The 26,168-nt window shown below is 33.7% G+C and overlaps 1 protein-coding gene across 1 annotated transcript in view; it reads right to left on the bottom strand.

The window, feature by feature from the left end:
• Positions 1-200: 200 nt before the first annotated feature.
• The window catches only part of LOC137398027 (leucine-rich repeat and IQ domain-containing protein 4-like), a 52,264-nt gene continuing 26,296 nt past the window's right edge, over positions 201-26,168 (bottom strand). The window contains exons 6-8 of the mRNA XM_068084127.1: positions 3,765-3,829; positions 475-714; positions 201-239 (exon numbers count right to left, since the gene is read on the bottom strand). Coding sequence (XP_067940228.1) covers positions 201-239; positions 475-714; positions 3,765-3,829 — 344 coding nt within the window. The remainder of the gene's footprint in view (positions 240-474; positions 715-3,764; positions 3,830-26,168) is intronic.

The following is a 26,168-nucleotide window of genomic DNA, read 5'->3' as shown; positions in this document are numbered from 1 at the left end:
CATCAAAAATGCAAATTGTAGAATTATTCTCTTCTCTTGCAAAATAAATATGTATTTGTCACATCTTTTTTTTGTTGATTCCTTCAAATAGGCAAGTAATTTACTACGAATAGTTCACCACCGATTGAAGCACTCTTCGCGACTGAGTCATCTTACATCATCGTGTAAGAGGAGATTTGTATGTTTTGCCTCTACTTCTTCTAAAATGGCACGTAACAGTCGCCTTTGTACCTGAGAAGCTGTAACATAAAAATTAATCAGTAGCAGAAGTTTACCCATAATATTGCTGAGGTCATCCTATAGTTTTGCAGCTAAAAAAGAACAGTGAATACTGCAGTGATAGGATAGAAAATTCGAATTCATTTAACAAAGTCTATTTACAAGACGTTCACGAGTGCTTATCATAGGACAACCATCAGTCACATTGCGGACCATATTGGACATGCACATTTCATAGTGATCAAATAATCTTACCAAAGATTCAAAAACATATTTTCCTTTAATGTGGGCATGCTTAGGTAAAAGATCGAGCAATTCATCACTTATACGGTCTTTGAAATAGAGAACACATATTCTCAGTTGAGCAGCACCGTTTATATCATCAGGTTCAATTACAGCTAAAAATCCAGTCTCACTATGTTTGACGCCGTCAAGTATAAGCGCTTTTAGGTTGTTGTCAATATATTCTAACTGCCGTGGATTGGTGTCATGCGACTAGGGAATAGATTTAAATATCTTGATCACTCCATCATGTTGTGTATCTTTCAGCATTTCCGTGGAGACAGCAAAAAGACAATATTTCACAATTTACGAATAAGATATCGGGATCATTTTCTTGCGTAAAATTCATGATACACAAAGTGAAGCCACGTATGCTTTCTGTCACAAAGCAAAGGCATTCTTCATACCAATTTTGCTTTTCTCGGTTGCTGTTATCATTGCTGTTATCTTGTCGGTCCTCGCTTCACTTTTTGGTGGATACTTTGTGTTGAAGCTTCCATGCTCGGTCTCAAAATGTCTTTTCATGTTTGAGGACTTCATGACTGCAACAACTTTATGGCAGATGAGACAAAATGGGCGCGCGGACTTCACGGACAAAATAAAACTAAACATAGACATGAATTCGTTTTTCAATTGCCTGTTTTTGCAGTCAAATTTTCGTTTTTTATAAGATGACGCCATCTTATGAACTAAGGAACAAAAAAAACTATTAAGCGTTCTGGACAGAATTAATTCTACGCACCACGGGCCTTTCACACCGGCAAGCCGACAGAAACTGCTTTATTGCATGTATTGCACGTATTGCAATATCTTCTTTGGGACATATTTAGAATTTGCCTAAACGGGCAAGTTCTACAGCAATTACCACCTCGAAAGAATGTTGTTGCAGGCAAGAAAAATAGGTTTGCGGGCCAGATGTGGTCAGCAGGCTGCCAATTACGTACCCCTGGTCTAAAAGTTTTTTGTCTAAAAGTCTGAATACTATGCCACCTTGAGTGCCTTAGCAAGTAGGTGGTTTCCCATAATGAATTAAACCCAGCAGAACAGAGAAGAGTGACATCTGTTAGACATCTGTCAAAACAATAACCAAATAACCCTAGCATCAGTATTGTGACACGGTTTTAAAGAATTGCAAAGAATGGAAATGACCTATACAACTTATTTTGATGATTAGCACAAGCAAACACCAGTGCAGCTCAACACCCAACATAGAAAATGAACACCAAATCAAGAAACCCCAAGTTAGAACACTATAAGATTCAGACCAAATGTCCTAATGAATACATTAGAAAACCACTATAGAGGGTCCTACCACACAAAGTTATCGTCAGAATAGTCACTTTTAAAATCACTGTCGTCACTTTTAAAATCACTGTCGTCACTCTTAAAATCACTGTCACTTTTTTAAGTTGGTAACCAAAACAACCTCTTTCTTCACATTCGTTATTTAAATACAAATATCCATTCTGGTGGCACTGGGTTGCGTTAAAAACCTGAAACTCGCTCAGTTTGAACTTCTGCTAATCAAAAGCATGGCTCAACCAGCGATCTTCACAAACTTATTAGGGATGTTTGGGAGTGTTGCTGATTACTCCACAAAGAGTGACAGCCGTCTTGGGTTTTTAGGGCTACATTTCTTTACTGAAAATAGACCGAGATTGTCTTTCATAATCATTGCCAGTCACAGACTTGGAAACGGATTTGCTGTCAATGTCATGGCGTTTCATTGCTGTGTACTTTAATTATATGGCAGTCTATAAATGCTGGGCCAGATGCTTCAAACACAAACTAGTAAAGTTTCTGTTGAACGTGTTGATTTATGAACAAATAATAAGTTAGTAAAGGTATGGCTACACATAACAAATTTTTCGTCGGTTCTAACAAAAATCACGAAATGATTGAAACGCACAGAATTATTCTGCGCTGCTAGAATCGTGCTAGCGAGCACGATTCCAGCAGCTTTTGCAATTAGTATAGTCCAAGAGACCTATAATGACACACAATAAAAGTATAAGTGCAATTCAACATACCCTACAGGATGAATTTATTCGCGGAGTTATTTTTCGCGAAAATTGTCTTTTCATGCATATTCGCGGATGAATTTATTCGCGGCTGAAAACTGCCACTCTTTAGGTATAGTTAACTCTATTCCTACGCATGCGCACACCACGTTTTCCGGTCTATATTTAGCTTACAACTGCGTGGCGATCATGCTATTCTACGGTAAACAATTTTTGCTGCACCCAGAGGTTTCACGAATATTCATTGCTTTGGAGGCCTTTGATAAGCCAACAACTTGTGGTAAGTAATATGTTTTTTACATTTACTAAATTGGTTGAATTTTACTTTGGTTCTTCGGTAAAACGCAATATTATTTTTTTCCTTCCCTACTGCTTCATTATTTGTCTTAGTGTGAGAGAGAGATTTTTCATCATACCCCCAAGAACAATGATTGCAAGGGTGGTAGATGTCATTCTTAGAAGGTCACCAATCATTCAGGGAGGTCTGGAAATTGAGGTTGAAGTGACCGCAGCTACTTACGAGAAGAATATATCTGTTTTAAAAAAGGAACAAAAACGCCTTTACGAGCACAAATCTTTGGCCAACCGGCAGAACTTTGCAATAGTAAGCCACGAGGAGAGTTCTGATGATAACTTTCTTACTAGCCATGTAGTAGCGAGAGAATCGCCTTCAACACCTACCCAAGACAGTGACAGCGACCGAGCTGCTATTACCAAAATAACTAGTCAGAAAGCACCATTACACGCTAGTATTCACATATCAAGAGTACCAGTTTAATTTTATTGCTAGACAACCGCCATATGGACTAAACTGTTTATATTTACTCCATTCATCAATTGTAGAATTTTATTTGTATTTGAAATATTTTATTTGTACACTCAAGTTTGTAATAAATTATAATACAGCTGTACATGAAATAAAATATATAATTTAATCATGTTTGCTACAGCGATATCAAGGAGTTGTTGTCGATGAAGGGGTCTAGGTTGACTGGTTGCCTCTCTGCCAATATTCCTCCCTTGATGAATATTACTACTTGTCTCTAGTTTTCGTAATCGGAGTAGGTTGTTTCATTCTCAATCTGCAGTAAACACCAAAAAGAAAAAATATTAATAAGTGTTGAGGAAGTACAAAAACAATAGCTGAAGTATTTGATGAAAGCGATCAGTTTTTAAACAAAAGAATTAACTAATGCAGTTGATTATGGAAAAACGTATCTGCACTGCGAATCAAATACATACCATAATGTCCAGATCAGAATCATTTTCATCCTCGATTTCGGTATTAGAGATTGATGGAGTTGATTCTAATGTAAAAAGACAAGGAGAGCTTTTTTTTGCTATGCTGAAGCCATGCCGAATAACTTGTAAAAACCTTGAATAATTTTGTAAAGTTTGACGCAATGGCAATAAAGCTTGAAGCCTGGCGATGATTTTAAAGAAGTTTTGGAACTTGGCTACATCTAGTACTTCTGCCTCGCAGCTGTTTTTGCGATGACGCCATTCTGCATATTTTGTGACAACCTCGAATAATTTTGTAAATAAATGTGATGCATTGCCAATGGTGTTAGCTCAAAGCTCAAGCAATGATTTTAAAAATGTTTTGGAACTCAATTACGTTTAGTATTTACATTAAAAACTAGGCTAGCGACTGGTTTTCAATTTGATGCACTAGTTATTCTGTCTCGTGATTAAAAATAGAACTAATTATTCACTGAATTTAATAATTCGCGGGATTGACTGTTCGCGAAACCGCGAATTTTTATGACCAACGAATATTTTCATCCTGTAGGGTATTGCCCAGACACAATAATCCGTAATAATTAATCCTACTTTTTTACATTTTGGTGTCTGTGGCGTGTGACACATGACATGCGGGATGTGAGTTCTAGTGCGTGGGATGTGTGGTCTGATGTGTGGGGGTTGAGGTGGTCTGCGTAAATGCTATGAGCCCCCATGTTTTTGGCCAATTTTATTGTGACTTCACAAGCATATGGTTCAAGTTTTCCGTCATGTCTTAAAATGTTTTTAGATTTAGGACTCTGTCTAGTTCCTGAGAATCAGATTTTTAAATACCTACCGGTAGACAACCACATTAAAAAGGAACTTTATCCTCGCATTGCCTTATGCCTTATGTCTGATTTATGACCAATTCACTTCTCAAAGTATTGAAGTAACTCAGCTCCTGTCCTGAGAGTACATACCTATTACCTTAAAAACCGCTACTAATCTTTTTCATGAAGGAAAATAGAGCTATAGTCACTAAGGCTACTAGCAGAACTACAGAGATAGCTGATTGGACTAGGCTGCGTTAGAAAGCTTGAGATATATGGGTCTTGGCTGATGACAGTGATGCGCCAGCAGCAAGGCTTTACAACTCCTGTCTATAAACACAAGTTGAGTGAGTGTTTGTGTTTTTGCCAAGGCGGGTTTCATCATGGTGGGTTTAGCAATGGTGGGTGTCCTCAACATGCTTTGGCAAACATAAGCATTTACATGTTTTATATATAAAAATATAAAAAGGGCACGTCAAAAAGGTTAACAAGAGAGTATAGTGGGCATGCTAGTCATTTCAGTAGATATGTTTGAATGTGTAGAATCTAGTTGATCTTAATGATCGACAGTTCCAGATTTAAGTTCCATTGCTGACAGATATATTTTTAATTCTAAATTCAAGCGCAGGCAATAAAAACTATAACAGAGGTGTTTAGTCTCAATCATGTCACCATAAAAAGAGGGCAACGCCCACATATAAACAAATGCATAAATAATATTATAGTTACTTTACTGAACATTACTGGTGTCATAGTTGATTTAAAAGAAAATGAACACGTCGCAACCCAAACTTCCATTTAACTGTTAACGAACTACACGAGGAGGCTGAGCATACTAAAATTTAAAGAAATCGTATGACTGCTAAGTTATGGAACAAGTTCAACGTTGTTCATTATTAGCCATTGTGAAAACAAGACCCAAAACCGATGAATGACAAAAGCTTAGTTGTTGAAAAATTGCAGTTCAGTAAAATATAATTAATTAAATTTACGCAATGCTGCGGTTTTTTATACTAATTTGCTACAAAGCTTGAAAACTCAAAACCTAAACTGGAGAAAATGAGCGATAATTAGAAGTTGATACAGGTTCAAATTACAAAAGCACATTTTATTTTTAGCTGACTGAAGATAACTGATCTACTCAAAAACCACAGTTAAAAAGTAACCTACTCAGATTCGCCTATAAAGTGGAAGATGCTAGAGAGAATTTGAAACGTAAACTATTTTGTGACAAGTCAACGAGCCTATGTTATAATTAGGGCAAACTTTTGTCAATAAAGTCAGTTTTTTTACATGTTTGGATCACTTTAAAACACAAAAAATCCCACATATGAGCACCCTAGGTACATTAATAGGCAAGTTATAAGGTCAATAAATTGTCAATTTTTAGCTTTTAGGTCAACTTTTATATTTTTGAGTCAATTTTCATTCTTTATGCATACTGGGAATTCAGATTTTGCACTTACTAAAGTATTTTGTTAATTCACTTCCCTAATGGAAATTTAGTGTGTTTTTTCCTTGTGCTTTTTTGTTAAATAGGCCTATGGGATGAGTCAGCGTGGCAAATTAAAATCTGCGCAAGCCACTGGTTGAAAATTATAGCATATGCGCTGCCCAATTATATGACTAGTCAGTTTCACACTAGCAAAGATGCCAAAAGCTAGGCAATCAGGAAGGTTCTTCAGATTATAGGAGAGTTTTCTACCGAGTTCACCAAGACACCAGGCAATGAGCTGTATTGTAAACTATGCAGTTGTGTGGTAAAGTCTTCTAAACGATTTTTGGTGGAAAGCCATAAAAAACTGCCAAGCATAAGAACCAAGTGGAACAGCCAAACTAGTCAATGCAAAAGTTCTTACCAGCAACATGCAATGCATCTAATATGTAGTTACATGTATTAATGTTATTTTTTCAAACTACACTTGCACAGCTCGATTTGTTAATTTATTAGAAAACTATGTATCTTAAATTTAAAGTCAAAAAAGTCAATTTCCCAAAACAATGAGGTCAATTTTTTTAATTTTGAGGTCAGTAAAAAATTTGCCCTAGTTATAATTCATGATCTACAAAAATGAGGCGCTTTAAATCTACCAGCCTGCAATAAATAAAAAGACACACACTAGCTGTATTAATTTAACTACAGTAATAACAATTTTAAATAATCAATATACATGATTGCATAAACGCTATTTGATTACAAGCTAAAAGACAAAAATGTTAGAAAGACCATTTCAGGTAATGCAAAGTGATGCAACTATTAAAAAACCCAAAAAGAACTTAAACATGAATTGATGGTTGAATTTAACAGACACTTCGCATAGTTTCAAAGTATGCTTAACAAGTTTTAAAATTTTTGCTGCAGAATCTGCTCATAGCAGCTCACAATTGTTTCTCATTTGGCCCGAAAGCTTCTATATCGGGTCATCTTAATACCATGGTTTTACCATCTTATGTATCTAAAAGATATCCATCCTAATAGCAACTCATTTCAAATCCATAAATATTAGTAGTTAAGATTTGCTGAAGAAAGTTATGTCTGCCCATTTTCTGTATATTTGAGTAGTTGATCCCGTTTTCCTATTTGCTTATTAAATCTCTAGTTTCTCATTTTTAGTTCCTTATTTATTAAGGTGCTAAAATTTAGTTGTGCAGCATTTGGCATTTGCTGACGTTATGCAACAAAAATACTATTTTATTGATATAGTTTGTTAAAAATCTTTGATCACACCAACCTAAAAAGTGACTGTCATGAAATGAGATTTTATTAGAATTTAACAGACCGTATCTGCATATTTCTACCATTTGCAATTGTTTTTGATGTTTGATGTTTTCATGTCTGACTACAAGGATATCTTAGTATTAACATCATTAAATTGTTTTTTGCTTAAACTGCTCAGATCAAGCAAAACTGCAATTATGATGCGTATATTTGCTAAACAATTGTCGGTATAGGGGTTCTGAGTGATGCAACTTAAATGCAATAGCTATAAACTATAGCTAATGTTATAGTTTATAGCTATAAACTATAGCATTAGCTACAGCAATGATAGCAACTAATGCAGTAAATTTGCGCACATTTTTCTTCTCAACATTTTCAAGGGGGATCAAGTTTTGTTCATATTAGTTTTGAAACATATTGACAGCCTGAGGCCCCCAAACATCAAAAACAATTGCAAATGATAGAAACAAAATAAGAATTTTGATAAAACCTGCTAAAATTTCGTGCAAGCTCATTTTTAAGTAGCAATGTCAAAGAAGTAAGAAACTTGTTAAATTTTTACAAGTTGATTGAAATAATCAGAAAACTTTAGTCCTGTGGTTGAACATGACTTATTATGTTTAATGACTGTTGAAGGGCCATGACCTTATTCTTAAAATTGCCAAAGCTATTATTTTTTGTTGAAAATATTTTTAAATGCTTTATGTCAATGGTGGGCTGTGCTAATGGGCGCAAAATAGTGCAGTTGTTTTACAAAAAAATTTTTTCCGACATTCATGAGACACAGTAAGATAGGATTTGTGTTTGGCTAGCTAATCTTTCAAAACACTATTTTGCTGGTGCATTATTTAGTAATTTTGCATGTTATTTGTGTTTGTATTTATATATGTAGAGAGATAGTATTTTAGTTAATAACCATCACTTCTACATTGAAATACTTTGTTCCACTCATTTATCTTTCCTTGCTAGGACTGAAATCATGGAGCTCCCAGATAACACCAGTGATGTTGCTCGCAAATAAAATTTGACCAGCAAAAATAGTTTTTTTATCCATTCACATGTCTGATTTCAGTATAAAGAAAACCCTAAAATTTGGAAATGATCACCCGGCATAAATCAATGGTTTTTAAACAAAAAAGTAATAATGAGACAACTATTAAGACAAAATAGATACATTGAAAACCAAAACCTGATACAAAAACAAAATATCAAACAAGAATCAAACAAATAAGCACACAGCCAACGTTTTGTCAAATAACACAAACACTTATGTAAAAAAAGCATGGTAATGATGCCTGAAATGGATCATGATACAGGTTTAACATATATCATAATTCACTACAGATTTCAAAACACATAGAAATAAGTTTAAAAAAGAGAGTTCCTGACGTTGCCTATCTTCACCAATAACCAAGTTTACAACTTTTTAGGTAACTTCTTTGTCACAACGAAAAAAAATTTATAAAGGATTTATCATCCTATTTCTGATCTTTTTCATCAAAATCTAAACATAACATAAAAGTGTGACAACGTCAACTGAGCACATTTTCATGACAGATATAGTGTAAAGCTATGGTACAAATTAGTTGATATATGAAAACTCACTTTTTCAGGAAATTGAAGCACTTTCTTTTCTTGCATTTCCCATTTGTGGAGTCACCGCTGCATATTTTAGTAAACATTTATATTTACTGGGTTTCCATGCTTCAAATGAATTCAGATTTTCATCTGCAGACAAGTTTTCTCTCTAGAGTTTCAACCACTCAACTTTGACCATCAATGTACTCCTTGAAACAGAGCTTGGTGAAATACATGTAAGCTTGCCCACGAGTCACGGTCACTCTTTAATTTATTCTATGTACCCTTGTCGCACTAACTCAGTAAGAATAACCGGTCAGAATTTAGTTTTAAATTTTTCTTATTGTTTACTTTTGTATTAAAAACAATAACTGAATATACTACTCACTTCACAAGGATTATTTTTAAGGTCACATGAATGATACTATACTTTCTATACTAAAAGAGTTGATCCTAGAAACTGGTCAGCACCAGTACAGCAGAAATCTGTATAATTGGGAGATTCAGTTATGTAATGAATAACAAGGAGATAAAATAAATAAGAAAAAAACATTATCTTCATAGTGGTAGAATCAACTTTTCTTTGGAAATATATTGGCAGTGTAGTTAGAATATGCCCACATTGTAGTGTGATAAATTGCTCTGAGTTTTTTCATCTCTAATGGGAGAGCTTAAGAGGGATTTTACATATAATGATTCTAATTATCAACTAGAATTGACCTACAGTGAATGTTCCTCTGACACCCATTAGCAGTATCAATGCAAATGCTGAAAACGAAATGGCCCAAATCATTTCAAATTTTTCCCTTTGCTATGGTTTAAAGAATAAAAACACTTGATCAGAAAAAGCAGGTTGAGAGTTTTTTATACAGCGCCACTGTCTTGTTCACTAGAGCAGGAGCAGTTGTCGGGAAGTAGCCTTCTTTACCCCATCAATGCTTTTTCAATGATTCAAACTACTGAGCTATAAATTGTATTCCAGCACACTAACCACCAAACCAAAGCTGCTGTAGTAAAGTATTTGTTTAACTTGCGACAGTCATGTTGGCCAATCAAATTAACTTTCCCTAGAATAGCCGAGACAGGCTACCTTCTTAGAGTGAAAAACGAAATTAATCCTTAATGGCTAAACCCTGCAGACTATTGATATTAAACTGTGTTCAAATGTCAGGCTGCAAGTACTGATAAAAAGTGACTAAGAGTGCATGTATCAGATATATTTTGGAAAAAAACTTTCACTGCTGGCAGCAGAGGTTTAGTGTACTGGTCAGGACCAGGTCATGATAGCCTGAGTTATGTTTTTTCATAAACTGCTTAAGTAGCTTTCTTTTTAATATATACCTTAGACATGGCAGCTGCAATCAAAGTGTCATAATTCTTGAAATCTCAAATATTATTCATCAATGTGTAATTATAATTTATAAATTTATGAATTGCAGGTAGTGTTTTAGTGTTTTGTGTTTAAGCCATTTTTACAAATAGCTCATAATGTGCAAAAACACTTTTATAAATTTTGATTTGAGTTATATTTCAAATTTTTAGTTGTACAGCAAAATTTGTTAGTGTTTATTAGTAAGTTGAAATGTCCTGTTATAAACTTTCATTACTTCATATTAAGGGATTACAATGTAAAAAAAACTTAATAAGTACTAAAAAGGCACAAGCTGTTCCTTTTAATGATACTGATCTTACCAAAAAAGGGCATAGTTATTACGAAGGCAGTGAGTACAAACATGTAAGGCTGGTTAGGTTTTCAACTTAACTATCAGCAATTGGTAGCAAACAATGGAAACTTGCTAGCACAGGCAAAAAACCACTGACCTGAGAAAATAAATATTTTGGAAAGTTTTCCGCTCTCCATCTCTGCTTTAAATAATATATTATTCTTACTTGAGAAAAGCATTAATTCACAATTTCAGCTAGTTTATGCCATGCTAGCTTATTTTTACTGCTCTTTTCTAATGAAATAAAACAAACAAAAAAAAAGTTCTAAAATAAAAATGGTGGGGATTCTGGCATATAAGGCAAGTTAAAAGAGCAAAAACACACTAAGCTAAGGATTCCAGCTTACAAGTGCCTTACTCTGGTTTCCCTCAAATGAAATTACATTAAACTAACTTAATCCCAACAACTACAACTCAAGTCATGCTGGTCATTCAGCAGTAGCCTGATATAATTAGTATTTTTACTTCATTGCTATAACCATGCTACCACAACTTTAGGCTGTTTTTAGTCATATGTGATGACACTAATATTATTGCTCGTAAATTTATTACTGCTAAAAATAAATAATCACCATCTACAGTTCTACTGTGGTAGATCGTGGGCCATTACTCTGTAATTCTTGTAAATATTTCTATATTTATATATCTTGCATGTTGTTTTGCTAATTTTAATATACTGGTAACAACTTGTTTGTTATACTATATCGCTATTATGTTTTGCCTTGGTTTATGTTTTATTGCCGTTATAATGCATTATAACCATGTCAACGCATTATTGATCTTATTTATTGACAATTTTAGTCAGTTTTTTTTGACTCGGTTCCATTGTCCAAAACAGGTAAATAATCGTATATTGCTGGAGCGCACTTGATAAGGGAGCAGAGCAGTGGTCGCAAGCTCTTCCATTAATGGATTTTCTTTCCCAAATGAAGGCTAATGCAAACTATACTTATTATCACTTCTTTATGCAAAATTCTAGATTATGCCTAAAAAAGTCTAGCAAATTTCTTCACGCCATCCCTCAATAAACAATCATCAGAAGTCCATTCATCTACAAATGGCGGAACCTCAATAATTGTAAAGGGTCCATCATGTTTGGTAATTGTGAGGTAGAAAATGCAATAAAAGAGGAAGTTTTGGCGAGGTGAACAAAAGCTCATCATTGTCTGTAAAAACAGTTATCGTTGGCCATCATAAACAGATGATTGTTTCCTTCTGCGCAAGTGGAGTTTACAAGAACTGTAATAAGCTTCTACTGGCTATGCTTAAACATCATGCCAACCTGCATTACACAGCTGCTGATACACAATGAATTATCTCTCTTACGCAACATCTTGTCATGGTAGAAAGGTACAGCAGGTTGCAGTTTTTATGGTCAGCTTGTATGTAGATTGTTTTTGCATAACTAATGCAAATTTAGTGCGTTTTTTTCAAGGTTGGCTTTCGTGCAAGTGGAATGTATGGTCAAAAATCTGCAGTAAATATTTTCATATTTTGGTAACGTGGGTGTTTGACAAAAAATACAAAGTTATTTTTGTTAGCAATCATATGTCAGTTAGTGCTTGGTGGTAATTATAGTTGTATACCAAGATGTATGTAAACTATTTGCGTTCATAGTCTTTACTTGGTATAAAAGACTTGATGAATAATATAGTTTTTTATCGTAAATTATGTTTATTGATAAATTCTTCAAATTTTTGCTTCCATTAATTATGTTTTTGCTGGTCTATATACTTCAACCACATAATTGATTTCACACGTAAAACTGTTTACATACTTCAAGTTGAAAAGTTGTTAGAACTTTGCTTTCTGTAAAGCAGAGTGTAAATAAGTTGATGAATTTCGATTAGTGTAATTTTCTCAAGACATATTAAAAACACACAACTTCATCTACATACTAAAAGTTAACGAACATTCGGCAATTTTTGTCTGTGATTATGCAAAGATATTATTTGTATCACACAGTTTTATCATATTGCAGCATCCTTTCATCTAACAAACAACCACAACCTTCGATATCGTCTCCTAAAGCCTGGTTCCCATATACGTCGCAAAGCACCAGCGATAGCACCGCAGGCTATTAGTGGTGAAATGGGAAACTAGGCGCCGGTTACTGCCGAGGACCGTCAGTAGTTGCTGACGGCACTGCAATAGTTTAGCGCTGTTCAAGTTTTGCAAAAGGCCGCAGGCAAAATCTCCCCAAATTGCACTGTACGAGTGAAGGTCACCATTATAGAAACGGTATGGCGAGCGAACATTTTGTTTGAGTTTAGCGATGGAGCTTATACGCGAACATATGCCACCGAGCCCAACGTCGCAAACATTTTGCTGCGCTAGTTACCGCCTGAGTCTCACAATTGATATAGGAACCAGGCTTTACATAACTACTAAAACTAAACAAATTTTGGGAAAGCATAGCTAAAATATTACTATAGCAAACATATTTTGGGAAAGCAACTGTTTGAGGATCAACTACCATGCATTTTTTTGTTAGCAATCATAATGTTGTTATCATTCAATTGGATCTGAGTTAGTACTTGGTATTAATTACATATTTATACATAGATGTCTGAAAGTTATTTGTATCTATGATATTTTCTTGTTTTACGATTCTTGATTAAAAATAGAGTTTTTTTTATCTACGTACTACAAGTTAAACAACATTCAGAAATCATTATCTGCCCTTACGCAAAGACAACATGTGTATCACACAGTGTGATCATATTGCAGCATAATTTCACCTAGGATAGCAGTCACAACTTTTAAGCAGTACCCTTTCACCTAGCAAACAGCTGCAATCTAAAACATTGTCTCCGTAGATAACTACTATGGCAGAACAAAGTTCATTTACTACAATGAAAATTGCATTTGTCTCAATTTATCTGTTGAAAACCACTTTTGTTTTTTTGTTCGTTTAAGTGCCTCTCTTTTTTGTAACATGCAAAACATTTCTTCAGGTAAACAGACACAAAACAAATTGATGAATTTTGCTTAGTTAATAACTTATAACTTATAAGTTTATGTCACTCAAGTTCATCCCTTACAAACCAGAAACTGAAAGTCATCCAAGAAAGAACTTTTAGATAACAGGATTTCTTAAACACAAAATTGAAATAGAGTAACTGAATAAGATATAGAAGTATGAATAGTCAACACATTTTATCTACATTTAGAACATTCATTCTAAAGGTGTGACGATCACTAGATTAATACAGGCTTTTTTTGATCAAGAGTTAACATCGGATGAGTCAGCAAAAGTTTAGTGTCTTTAGGAGAGGCAGTACCTTAACTTTTCACTTTGTCACTTCTTTGTGCGTTTGTTCTAAAACAGCAAAAAATAGATAAAAATAGTTAGAGTTTATAGATGGTAAAGTAAGGAGAAAAATTCCAAATAAAAAACTATCGAAATTGACTTGTGAGCTAGTTTGAGAATATTTCTAAAATAGTATATACCTATTTATATACTGTTACATATTTTCCCATTTTGGTTAGATTTCACTTAACCTATTGTAAAAGCCAGGAATAGACAAGTCCAATGTCACAAAACAAGCTACATGTAATTTACTTTGAGAAACTGACCAATTCCTATTTATCAATGAATAACTGCTGATAACACTAATTATCGCAGCGAGAAAATCTCTAATAATTAAAACTCATTGTATATGAAGTCCAGACCCTGAATGGATGATACTTAGTACAGAACTTTGTTAATATAAAGTTTTTTAAATTGTACAGCATCAATTGATGAATTTACTTATGCATACAAATGAAAAGTTATATATACCCAAATTAGTGTATGAATGTATGTATTAATATATGTCTATTTTTGTATTGAAAAATTAAACATATATGAATACATCCATTGTAAAACCTTTAGCTGAATGCTACGGCGCTCTATTTTTCAACATTTTCTTATAATAGTTGTGATTAATTGGAAGCAGCGTTCAAATAGAGGCTTGCGGTGTATTTTTTAAATGTATCGTGACAATTTTCGAAAGATAAATTTAGCCCCATTACAGGTGATGCTAATTTTGCCTATATTTTGCTCACATTTTTCTAGGGGAGCGATATTAAACTTGTTGGATGCAATAAAACTTCAAAATTACCTCTAATTTGTCAAAGATGTCTTACTAAATGTGTATAAAGAAATTAAAAACTATTTCTACGCGTTGATAAATATTGCCTGCAATTGACCAGCGGTGATATTATAGCCTGTGTCCTTTTTTGCAATTGGTTGGCTTTTCCAAATTTCATTTCGTTCCAAATTTGAAAAATATTTTTATTTTTTCACAACCAAACGAGCGGAGTGAATGTTTGAGAGTTTTATGATAAATGCATGTGCACACAACTCACGGGAATTATTCATCAACAACATTGCAAACCCTTGTACCGAAATCTCATCAACAAATTTAACTCTTTTTCTGTGGAGTCGTTTAAATATAATAAGGATACAAAACATGTATAAACCTATTTGAATATTTTACCAAGTCTTTGAAAAGTGTCGACAGTATCTTAAAACTTACCCATCTGAACGGATTATACACCAATAGACAGATTTATTTGACCGAAAATCGTTATTAAAACTTGCTAAGCCTTACTTTTATCAAAATTAAGACCGGCAATTGAAACGCCGAGCGACAGAGAATAAAACCATTAAGTCGTGCGCATTTCACGAAAAAATAACGTGCACAATTCACCAGTCAACAGCATTTTCGAATTGCCGAAGGTTTCAGTAATTAATGTAGAAGTACTGAAATATAATCGCTTCTTTTTTGCCGATTTCAAAGTTACTGACATTTTAGACCCTTTAGGGTACTTTAGTATTCTAACTAATGTCCAACACAGTGAAAGTAAAGGAAATGACAATGAAATTTTTTTCTAACAATTGTTATGAGATTATTACAATATTTGATTATGAATTTGGATGACTATTGAAGTGTTATAGTCACACTAACAACATCGATGATGGGCAATATGTTACTGTTATTATTTTTTCTATATAATTTTGTTAAATAAATTTTCTAAAAATCTATGTAAATATCACAACTTCTTGACATTGTTAGCTATGACGTCTAGAAATGTAAACAGAATTGTGCATTGGTTTTCTATTATTACTGTATTCCTATATTAATAATATTGGCTATTCTAATGATATCAGTGCATTTTACTTCTAATACTGCATTTCTCCTATTGCAGGAGGAAAGATATAAACATATAATCATTTCATTATTGCTGCTTGTTGTACATAATAACACCCACACCCAGTACATTACAGCTACCATTGCAGTTATCCTATTGCACTGCAGTGCCCTTTGACTGCTAATATTGCATTTCTCAACCATCCCTTAATTTTTCCAGTATCACTTTGATCGTGGGCTATATGACCGGGGAATTTTTAGGGTATCTATATTTAACGAATTTGTATACAAGCTCATTGCACTCATTGATATGTTTTCTGCAGTTTGGAGCCAAAACTAACTTTTTTACATGTATGTGCAATAGAAGCGTTTTTTTGAGTATCGATCCAATGTAATCCGTGTTGAGATAGCCGCAAAAATGCTGTTACGTGTAAATAAAATGTTAGAAATCTGTGTATTTATAAGTTATATAATGATAATTTATCAAATGATACAAATAATATATATTCATGAACAAGTGACATGAACAAACCATACTAATATCACATGGAGAAACAAAAGGTAAAGTTTGTAAAACCAAGATGTGACCATCGTTTGATCGAAAAGCTGCGTTCTGATTGTGGCTTTCGATGAAATGAATATCTTTTAGTTTCCCAATACTTTCCACAGTATTTTGTGGCTTCAAATCTGCTTTTGCACTGCTACACTAGTCGATATTTGCGTTCAAACCATTTTGACAAAGCAAAACTTTCACGCGTGGCATTTAGCCCAAGTGCCGCACATAAAAGTTGGCTCGTTAAACGTAACTTTTGGCCCTAAACTTGGAAACCGTTTAATATGCATGTTTGTCATAATATTAAAACCGTGTTAAGCAGTGAGCTACAAGTAGCTTAAGAAAGTTAGGAATTATTTCTATGATGTTGCTTTCAAAATTCACCTAACACCTCAAATTTAAACTGCTTTTTAGATGTACGTGTACTTCGAAATGTCAAAACCATGTTAAACAATAAATTAGTATTAGTGTGAGGCTGTTATTGATTATTTCTATTTCTGTTGTTTTCAAAATTTTAACCAAAAAAAACAAAAGCTTTGAAGTTGAACACAGAGATAATTGAATGTTATTAATGTAAACAATTCATTAACAATTCGATTTTGTGTACATTTTTCCACAGATCACCTGATATTATGAGTTCACAAAGAGCAAAGATAGTCAAAGCGTAGGTCAAATGGATGTGGTGTTCAAATAGAGGCTGCCGCTTTATTTTCAAACCTTATCTCATAGTGGCATTCATTTACAGGTGGAGTTCAATTGAAGGTTTTGCGGTATATTATAAATATAGAATCTTGTGCATGTATTTTGGCATAAAATTCAGTCACCTTTTGTAGAAGTTGGCTTTTTTACCAGATCTCCTTCTCCGGTGTGAAGTTTGTGTAAATTAGGCAGATATTCGCTGGAATGAGGCACTATAAATAGACATACCAAAATATATACATGTACAGAAATAAGCAAATATAAATACATAGATATCATACATAAATAATATTGTGCATATATTTTTGGATAAGACTCAGTCACCTTTTCTAGAAGTATGCTTTTCTAGCAGCTCTGCTTTCTCAAAGTTAGGTTGAGATGAAGTAGCTACCGGCTTGCTCCACAGTTCCTCTAGAAATAGAGGGGCATCAAGCCAATGTTTACAAGGTTATGTTTAATACAATATTTTTGCTCAGAATATAGCTGACGACATATTGGAGACTACATAAGAATTTAGGTTATGCGGTTAAACGCTTAATAATTAGCCTCCACAAACAGAAAATGTGCAAACCAACATATTAGCTGTTTTTTTTAAATGGGATATTTCACCGAGAATATTGGTAGCAAACAAAAAAAAATTGGTAAATTAAACTCATGATATATAGAAATCTATAAAGTACAGCTTCTGTAAATAATGTATGTGTTGTTAACTGCCATATTTCCATGTATATAAACCATACATAAGAAGATAATTTTTTGTTTAACTTTTTTGTTGGCGAATTTAATTCTAACTCTAACCAAATTTATTTTTATTCACACAAATGTTGACATAACGCTACTAATTTTGTGATAAATTGAGAAAAAATTAAGATATCCACCTAATTTACAACAAAGGTTGTTGAAAATTAAATACTTTAGTAAGAAATAGATAAAAAAATTAAATTAACTTCATTAAAAAAACTTGCAAAAAGTTTACAAACTTTGACAACAATATTTTGCCAGGAATTTTGATGTCCCTATAATATTCGATTACTATTAATTTTTAAAATGAAATACAAATGCTAGAATAGTCAGAATCACTCAATATAGAGTTACTGGAGTCCGAATAGCTAAAAATTTTGGAAAGTTCTACAGCTGTAAACAATCAGTTTTTCTTTTGTTCGAGCTTTCCAGCGGTGAACTTTCTGTTTGATAATTTGTGAGCCGTTAGCGAGAGGCCTGCTGATTAGTCGATATCATTAGTGACAAGTTTGTATTCACTTTTGACCAGATATTACTGTTCTCTCTGAAGCAAAGGGTGAGTAATTATAAATAAACTAACACATTGTCTAATAGCCGATGTTTCGGCTTCCGACAACAAAGAGAAGATAACCTGAGCCGATACATGGACTGGCAGTAGTAAAAGAGTTAAAACTTTTGGGTGTGGCTTATATATGCAGTCTAAAATTTTATCTACAAACTCTTTCTTGCGTTCAGAAATGAGGTACCTTTTGAAATGCTCAAAAGCCTAAAGTAATTTTTGGCAGTAGGGCGTTGGGAAATATCCAGTATTTGTACTGACATAATGAGGTCATTAGTTATATTTATTTATCCGTGACGACTCCAGCAATTGATTCCATTTGTTGAATTGTTTTTCCTTGATGAAAGAATTGAGGCAGCATTTTGGCTGGCAATTACTAAAGCCAAATTAAGAACAGGACATTTAAAAGGTGTGCTATATTTTGCCCTTCTTGATGACCTGGGTTGCAAATTTCACTTGCTGATTTGTTACTGTACTTGTACTATTTGTACTTGTTCTATTTGTACTTGTTTACTGTAAATTAATTGACTGAAAGCATAGTGAATTATCTTAAAAAAAGAAAAAATGTGCATTGCCACTTTGGGAGTCATTGCGTGCGCATGAGGACAAGCAACGACCATTGAAATGACAAATTTTTTCTTGTAGCTAGCTTAAATTAAGTGTTTTAAACCAACAAAAAACTGTGGTCGCGGCTTTTACACACATTACACATGTAATTCAACACCAGCTTTCAACTTTTGGGTTCTAATCTATACACCATGATAACTTACTGCAAGTAATTGAATTTTTATAATTTTACAATCAAGCAATACATAGTATTTACACAATACAAATATTTTCTAAAGCACCATAAGCAGTATTGGTGTGTTAGCAGCATCACCTACAGTCTCCAGCATTGGGTTCAGGTTAAGTGTTTCTAGTGCAGATTTCACATTTTACTTTACATACCTTTATCTGTTTCATCAGACAGTTCTACTGACCAGTCAATTTCCATTTTGTCACCTAATAACATATTTTCTTGCCAAAAATCGTCTGACAAAGTGTCCAAAGGCATCAATTAAAGTTTGTATGAATCAATCCAGTTTTTTTGAATACAATCACCTGTGTTTTAGCTGCTGGTCATATTCCATTTCTCAAAGCTGTTTAAATACTGATTTGTTCTAAATTAAAAATTATTTTTTCATTTTTATTTAATTTAAAACATATTTAACCCATTTTCACCTAAAAAATGCTATTAATACTATTTTGCAATAAAATGAGTAAAATGATATGATGTGTTCTAGTTTAATAAAATATTGTACAACTTATCGCAAATCCTACAAAAAACATTTTGCAGTTAAATGAAATCTCACAGCCAGGCCTGTATTCACTGGTAGCAAGATGGGGCAGCTAATGTTAGGCGACGATTTATGAACACCTGGGGTGTTGAGGGGGGTGTTGTAAGCCCCCAACAGGTTTTTCTTATATACGGCCTTAGCCGGGCCTCTTGTGTGAAAGTTTATAAATAATTTTATTGGAAAGTATGAACATTTTGCTATTTTTCGAGATTTGTTTTGTTTTAGGTGATGTGACTGATGAGACAATTTTAAATAAGATAGGCAAAATTTGACTGCAGTTAAAACGCTCAAAAACAGACGTATTTTTCATTTGAGCGTTTTAACAAAGATGAATTTTGCCGATTTTATTTCAAGTTCATATGGAGGTTTCCACACTTTCGATGGGACATGGCCAAGCAGATGTTTAGTAAAACTTAATATTTTGCAAACCTTTATAGCGGTCGTTAACAAGAATATTTTGCCGCTGATGATGATAATAATGACGCCTAAGAACTACCAAAAGTTGATGTTTGTATCTATGGCTTCGAATAAAGTGATATTCTACAGCGATAAAAAACTGTCTCCATAGCTGTTGGGAAAATAGCTTTTCAAATAAATGATGTTGAGGTCGAGTTATCTAAAGCAATTTATCATTGCGTAGGAACGGACCAAACAAATCCGTTCCAGTTAACCTTGTGTTTGAGATGAAATGTTACATTTTATTCGAGGGCGAGTTATCCGAGTTTGACGGTACTTAGCTGTGGAAAGTTTCTGAAAAGTTGGGACGACTCAGCTGGCCAGCCGCCCCAGGGAATACGGGCCTGCTCACAACAACATTAACTGGTAACAGAATTTTGTTAGAAAACCTTTTCCCTGAATAGGTGAATTGGAATAAAAATTATCACAGAAAAATTGCATAACAATGACTTTCAATAAACTCAATAATAATAATTATTATAATTATTGCAGTTATTATAATGATAATATTAACGGTAGATAATACTTAGCAGTGTTATCTACCGTGTCCAGCATTGAGTTCAGGTTAAATGTTTCTAGTGCACATTTCACATTATACTTTACTAACCCTCATATGTTTCATGATAGAAGCAGTCTAGATGAAGAAAGTGTTTTAGACTGTCCTATATAAACAAATCTTTTGGATTACACACATTAAACAAAACTTCGAATATTACCACTTTTTGTGATATATATTTTTATATAGACTTGCACACTCACATACCAAAACACTAGACACACACACACACACACGCACGCACACACGCACCCACGCACCCACGCACACAGACACACCTGACACACGCACACACATGTGTACGCATTTACACACACCCGCGCACACGCACAGACCCATACGTACACGGATATGCATACACGCATACACACGCACTCATCTAGACCAACGCATGCGTACAGGCACGCACAAACAACTTGGTTTTTTTATATAGATATGAGCCTCCTTATTTGGATATATATCTGGCATTATACACATATATTTAGTTATATTTGGATAGTTATACTTAACCTTTCTATATACAGTTATATGTATATATATATACATATATACACTGTACATATATATACTGTGTACAGCAGACAGTGAAAGAAGAGGAGCAAAGCATCAAAGCATATGCAGCCTCCATGGCCATCTCAGATAAGTTGCTAGCTGAATTTCAATCGGCTGCTCTTACAACGGACCTACGTCCTGATGATGAGGAAATTGACTGGCACACGAAACCTCTTCATGGTGCTTACCACCAACAAATATCTAATGTTGGCAATCTTCAGCAGACATATATGTGGCTGAACAAAGGAAACCTAACGGCCAATACAGAGTCGCTAATCATGGCAGCCCAGGAGCAAGTGCTCCCAACAAGGCAACTCCAAACGAAAATCTATCACACTAGAGACGACCCTAGATGCAGGCTGTGCTAAGATGCACCTGAGACTATCCAACACATCATCAGTGGATGCAGGCAGCTAGCAGGGAATGCATACAGTGAGAGGCATAATCATGTCACAGGTATTGTGTATAAAAGTCTATGTGATGAGTATGGCCTTAATAAACCACAACACTGGTGGGAAGCTCCTGGTAAGGTGAATGAAAATGACGGCGCTAAGATCCTCTGGGATTTCTACATCCAAACTGACAAGCATGTCCTAGCAAACCAACCAGATATAGTGGTGGTAGACGAGGAGAGCAAGAGGGCTACTATAACAGATATAGCAGTACCCAATGACTACAAGATAGCAGCAAAGAAAAAGAAAAGGTAGAGAAATATCTCCCTCTTGGAGAAGAAATTGAAAAATGCTGGAATGTAAAAACGACTGTAATCCCAGTAGTCATTGGGCACTAGGCGCAATAACACCGGCGCAGAAAATGTGGCTTGCCCAAATACCAACAACAATCAACTCAGGTGAGTTGCAGAAAAGTGCGCTATTGGGAACAGCTAAGATCTTGGGGCGAGAGCTCAAACTCCCAGGTCTCTGGTAGGAGACCCGAGTTAGAGCATAATTTACCACCCATACGGGGTATCAGGGGTGAGGAAACAATTTGTTATATATATATATATTTATATATACATGCAGCATATATATATATATATATATATATATATATATATATATATATATATATATATATATATATATATATATAGAACTATATTTCCCAACTAGGAGGCTTCTATCAATATATAATCCATGTTAGGAGGCTCTGAAAAATTAGGAGGCGTCCAGGGAGCCTCCTAATTCTAGCAGTGCTTATAGTGCTTAACAACCCTATAGAAGTATTTTAAACATGATTCCCATAATTGCCTTATATATCTATATTCATATATATGGAAAAGAGGAGACAACTCCAACAAAAATGTGTAATTTTCTATCAATAAATTATCAACTCTAGGAGGCTCTTATATATGGAACTAGGAGGCATATATCAATTTTAAAATATTCTTACTTTTAATTGTTTTGGTATCGTTTCAGTTAATAGCACAATCTATTTAAAAACACATTGCAATAAGCTTATGACTAAGCATCAACCAATACAAGAAATTAGCAGCTATGTCGGATACAGTCAGTTTTGCTAATATTCATGATAGCTTTATTAGATTTGAGAAATAGTTGTATATTAACAAACTACAATACATTACAATTTATTTGCTGACCCTCTTTATGGTTTTCAAGACTGCCATTTAAGCACTCCCTTTTTTTGCAAGGTTTCTCATTGATCTGCTCTTTTTTGTGAAAATTCACAATAATTGCACATTATGGTTTCAACTGATGTTTAAGCATGGCTGTAGTAAAAGTTTAAATAAGTCTATAATCAGTACAATTCATATTTTCGCTGCCGTTGCGTCCAGCCACAAAATAAATCTTTTTTTGAAACTTTGCATCCGAACGCAATACCTGAGAGATGGTTTTCTAGTCGAAGAATTGATTTTTTAAATTTATTGAAGTAAAGTGGCAAAAGTATAACACAGTATATAACAGCTAGAGAGATGTGGCTGTTATAATGTTGCTGTGGCTGTTAGGACTATTAGCTCTTCACCCATGTAGTCTACTAGAGCTTGGTAGCAGCAGAAGAACTACATGTAAGGGAGCACGTCACATTTGGTAAGTTGATCATGTTATTTTAATCAATTTACAGTTTATTTACTTGAAACATACAGTTGTAGAAAAACAGTATAAATTTTATTTAAATTGAAATAGGACTAGCGTGAAAAAAGTATGTTTCAATTATTATAGCTTTTAAGGAATGTAGCATAGAACACGTTTGATATATATTTTTACACCCGTTTATGTCATCCAACTGCTGATATTGTTCTGCATAGAAAAGTCAAGAAAGGTCAGCATTATAATACCATAAAGGAGAATATCAAAACTTTTGTAAAATCCTAATTTTGGACTTTATTATTGTTACACAAATGTTCAGTTTTGTAACATCAACACAGACACGCCAGCTGACAATTAATAGTTATTTTAGTGAATCAGTTAAGTCTCCAACTTTAATCTATTTTCAGTTATTATTATAATAATTTTTGATGCTTTTTTATAATGATAAGTAAAGTTATTAATGTGGTTCTACTAACAGTCAAAACTGTTATTAGAATAACATGATCATTATGTTATTGTATTATTGTCATCATGAATAGTGAGAGTTTGCGTAGTTCAGTTATGATTTTGTAAGTAATAGTAGTACATGCATATAGGCATAAGCAAGTAAGTGGGGTATATGCAGCCTTTGAATTTTAAAACTTTTAGTATTTAGTTTGAATCTTGTGTAGTAATTGTGTAGTAATTAGGAGCTTAGCTGTTTTATAGAGCTTCAGTAGTAGGAGGCAGATATTCAAGTTTGCCAAAAAAACCTAACCAGTGAACTGAAATGTGTATTTTGCATTCATTTTGGTTTGTATATCTGTTTATGCTATTTGAATTATCTATTCATTTTTTGTAGAAACTTGGAAAGCATTAATGCCAGTATATTCATCAGATGGCAGAGAGTATTAGACAAAGTTGGATGTTCTCTTCTAGAAAAGGTATGTTGCTAAAAACACGTTGGTTTGCATAAAAAATATGTCAAAATAATCAAGGTTTCATCTACCAAATTTTATAATATTTTTGAACATATACATAATTATAGATTAAAAACTATAAAACATTATATCAGTAAGGTTGTATTTTGAAATGTAGTAATGTTTGACGTTTTGGCAAAGTTACTATGATAAGCAAAACTTTAAATTCACCAACAGAAAATATACTGTACAAAGTTTTACTGTAACTAGCAAATGTATACCTGATGTAAGAATGTAACAGCATGCCCAAAAGTAGTTTTTCTTTGTATAGTTGCAAATAATCAATGACGCTTTAGTTATAGATAACTGCTGGATGAGAAGCATTGATGGCCCACACCAAAGACTGATTTGCAGACATCAATTTAAAGGTATGCGATATCGCAATAAGTTGCTGTAAAATAGCACATTATACATGCGAGCCAAAAACTAGTGTGATAATTTGATATAGCCATAGCTTCAGTAAGAAAAGTTGTCAATTTTTATAGGCTTTGTATTATTTCAAACACTTACATAAACCATTATGCCACTTTTGTGTTCTATTCATCTATTATTGGCAGATTACATAATACAGATAGTGCAAACCAATCAAAGGAATGTAGCATAGCATAGAGATTTAGTATTACTCTTCTTAGTCTTTATGAGTCATGGTAGCAATTGCTTAGCAATTGCATAATTATATAAAATGAATAGTTTTCTATGGTTACCCATTACCATTTTTAGTTACTCAGCCAACACTGAGAGTAATTATCAGATTTGAGATATCATGTTTAGAGGCAGGAGATTGACAAATAATTTGTTTGTTTTTACTCTTACCCTACCGTATGCGAATTTATGCTAAATCTATCAGCAACTGTCGTATACACATTTATGCGAATTTTCTAACAATTGCGTGGTCACCTAATTTTATTATCCGTTGAAAACATAACCGATGATTTAAAAACTTTTATTGTATTGTCAGTGTGGTCCGAAGATTTCTCTAAAAGATTAGTCTAAGATAACCAAGCAGTTTCAAATTTTTTTTGGGAATTTTCAAAATAGAAATGGACATTTTTTGTGTAAGTTTTGTTAAGTATCGCGCAAGTCAGAAAACAGATAATTACTTATGTTGATGACATCATAGCCAATTCAAATTCGGATTTTTGTGATTACACAGATAATTAAAGTAGCAGCAGTGACTCTGATGATAGTGAAAGTAATAGTTTTGTAAGTGTAAGGGACATTGTAGAGGATCGTTTTAGCTTCGTAGCGATCGTAGCTTCACATAGCTTTAGCAATGCACAAAGTGAAGGTACATTGATTTTTGCATAGCACTATAATAGCTACTAGTATTGAAATATGTTAACATTTTAGCAAAATAAAATATATTACAAAAAGTTTCTAGATAAACTTTGAAGTTGAAACAAAATTGTATACATATCATGAAGCTAAATTGGCAATTTTCGGTGAAATGGCTGGCGGTAGGCCGGTAGCTTAATTTGTACATGGGTGGCAGTAAAAGGGTAAAGCTATAGAAGAATTAGAGATACAAAAGTATGTATTTCCTTTTGAATGATTAAGTGAACTTTGATGATTCAAGACAATGAGTTTGGCGAATGATATATATATATATATAAGATGCTGCTGAAGTTGCACAATGACTTGCCTTTAATAGTTTGTTAGAAATTCAACTCATGACTTTTAGTTATTACCTCAAAATGTTGAAAACACGCGATAGGAAGGGTCAGAACACTACTAAAACTCATAGTTGCTCAAACCTGAAATACCGTAGGTTTTATACAATTTGCTATACAATAACAAAACTGCAAAACTATTGATAAAAATATAAATAGCAATATATATTATTATTTTTGGCCTTCGGTATCGGGCAGCATGTATGCAGTTTGTTTGCTGATGTTAACAAAAGTTCCACTAATAAGCTACATAATTTGCTCAATTATTGGTGTCAACTTTAAAATTTAAAACAAATGTAGTGT

The sequence above is a fragment of the Watersipora subatra genome, chromosome 6 (assembly GCF_963576615.1).
Source record: "Watersipora subatra chromosome 6, tzWatSuba1.1, whole genome shotgun sequence".
NCBI classification, from domain to species: domain Eukaryota; kingdom Metazoa; phylum Bryozoa; class Gymnolaemata; order Cheilostomatida; family Watersiporidae; genus Watersipora; species Watersipora subatra.
This window is presented reverse-complemented; position numbering and strand designations above follow the sequence as displayed.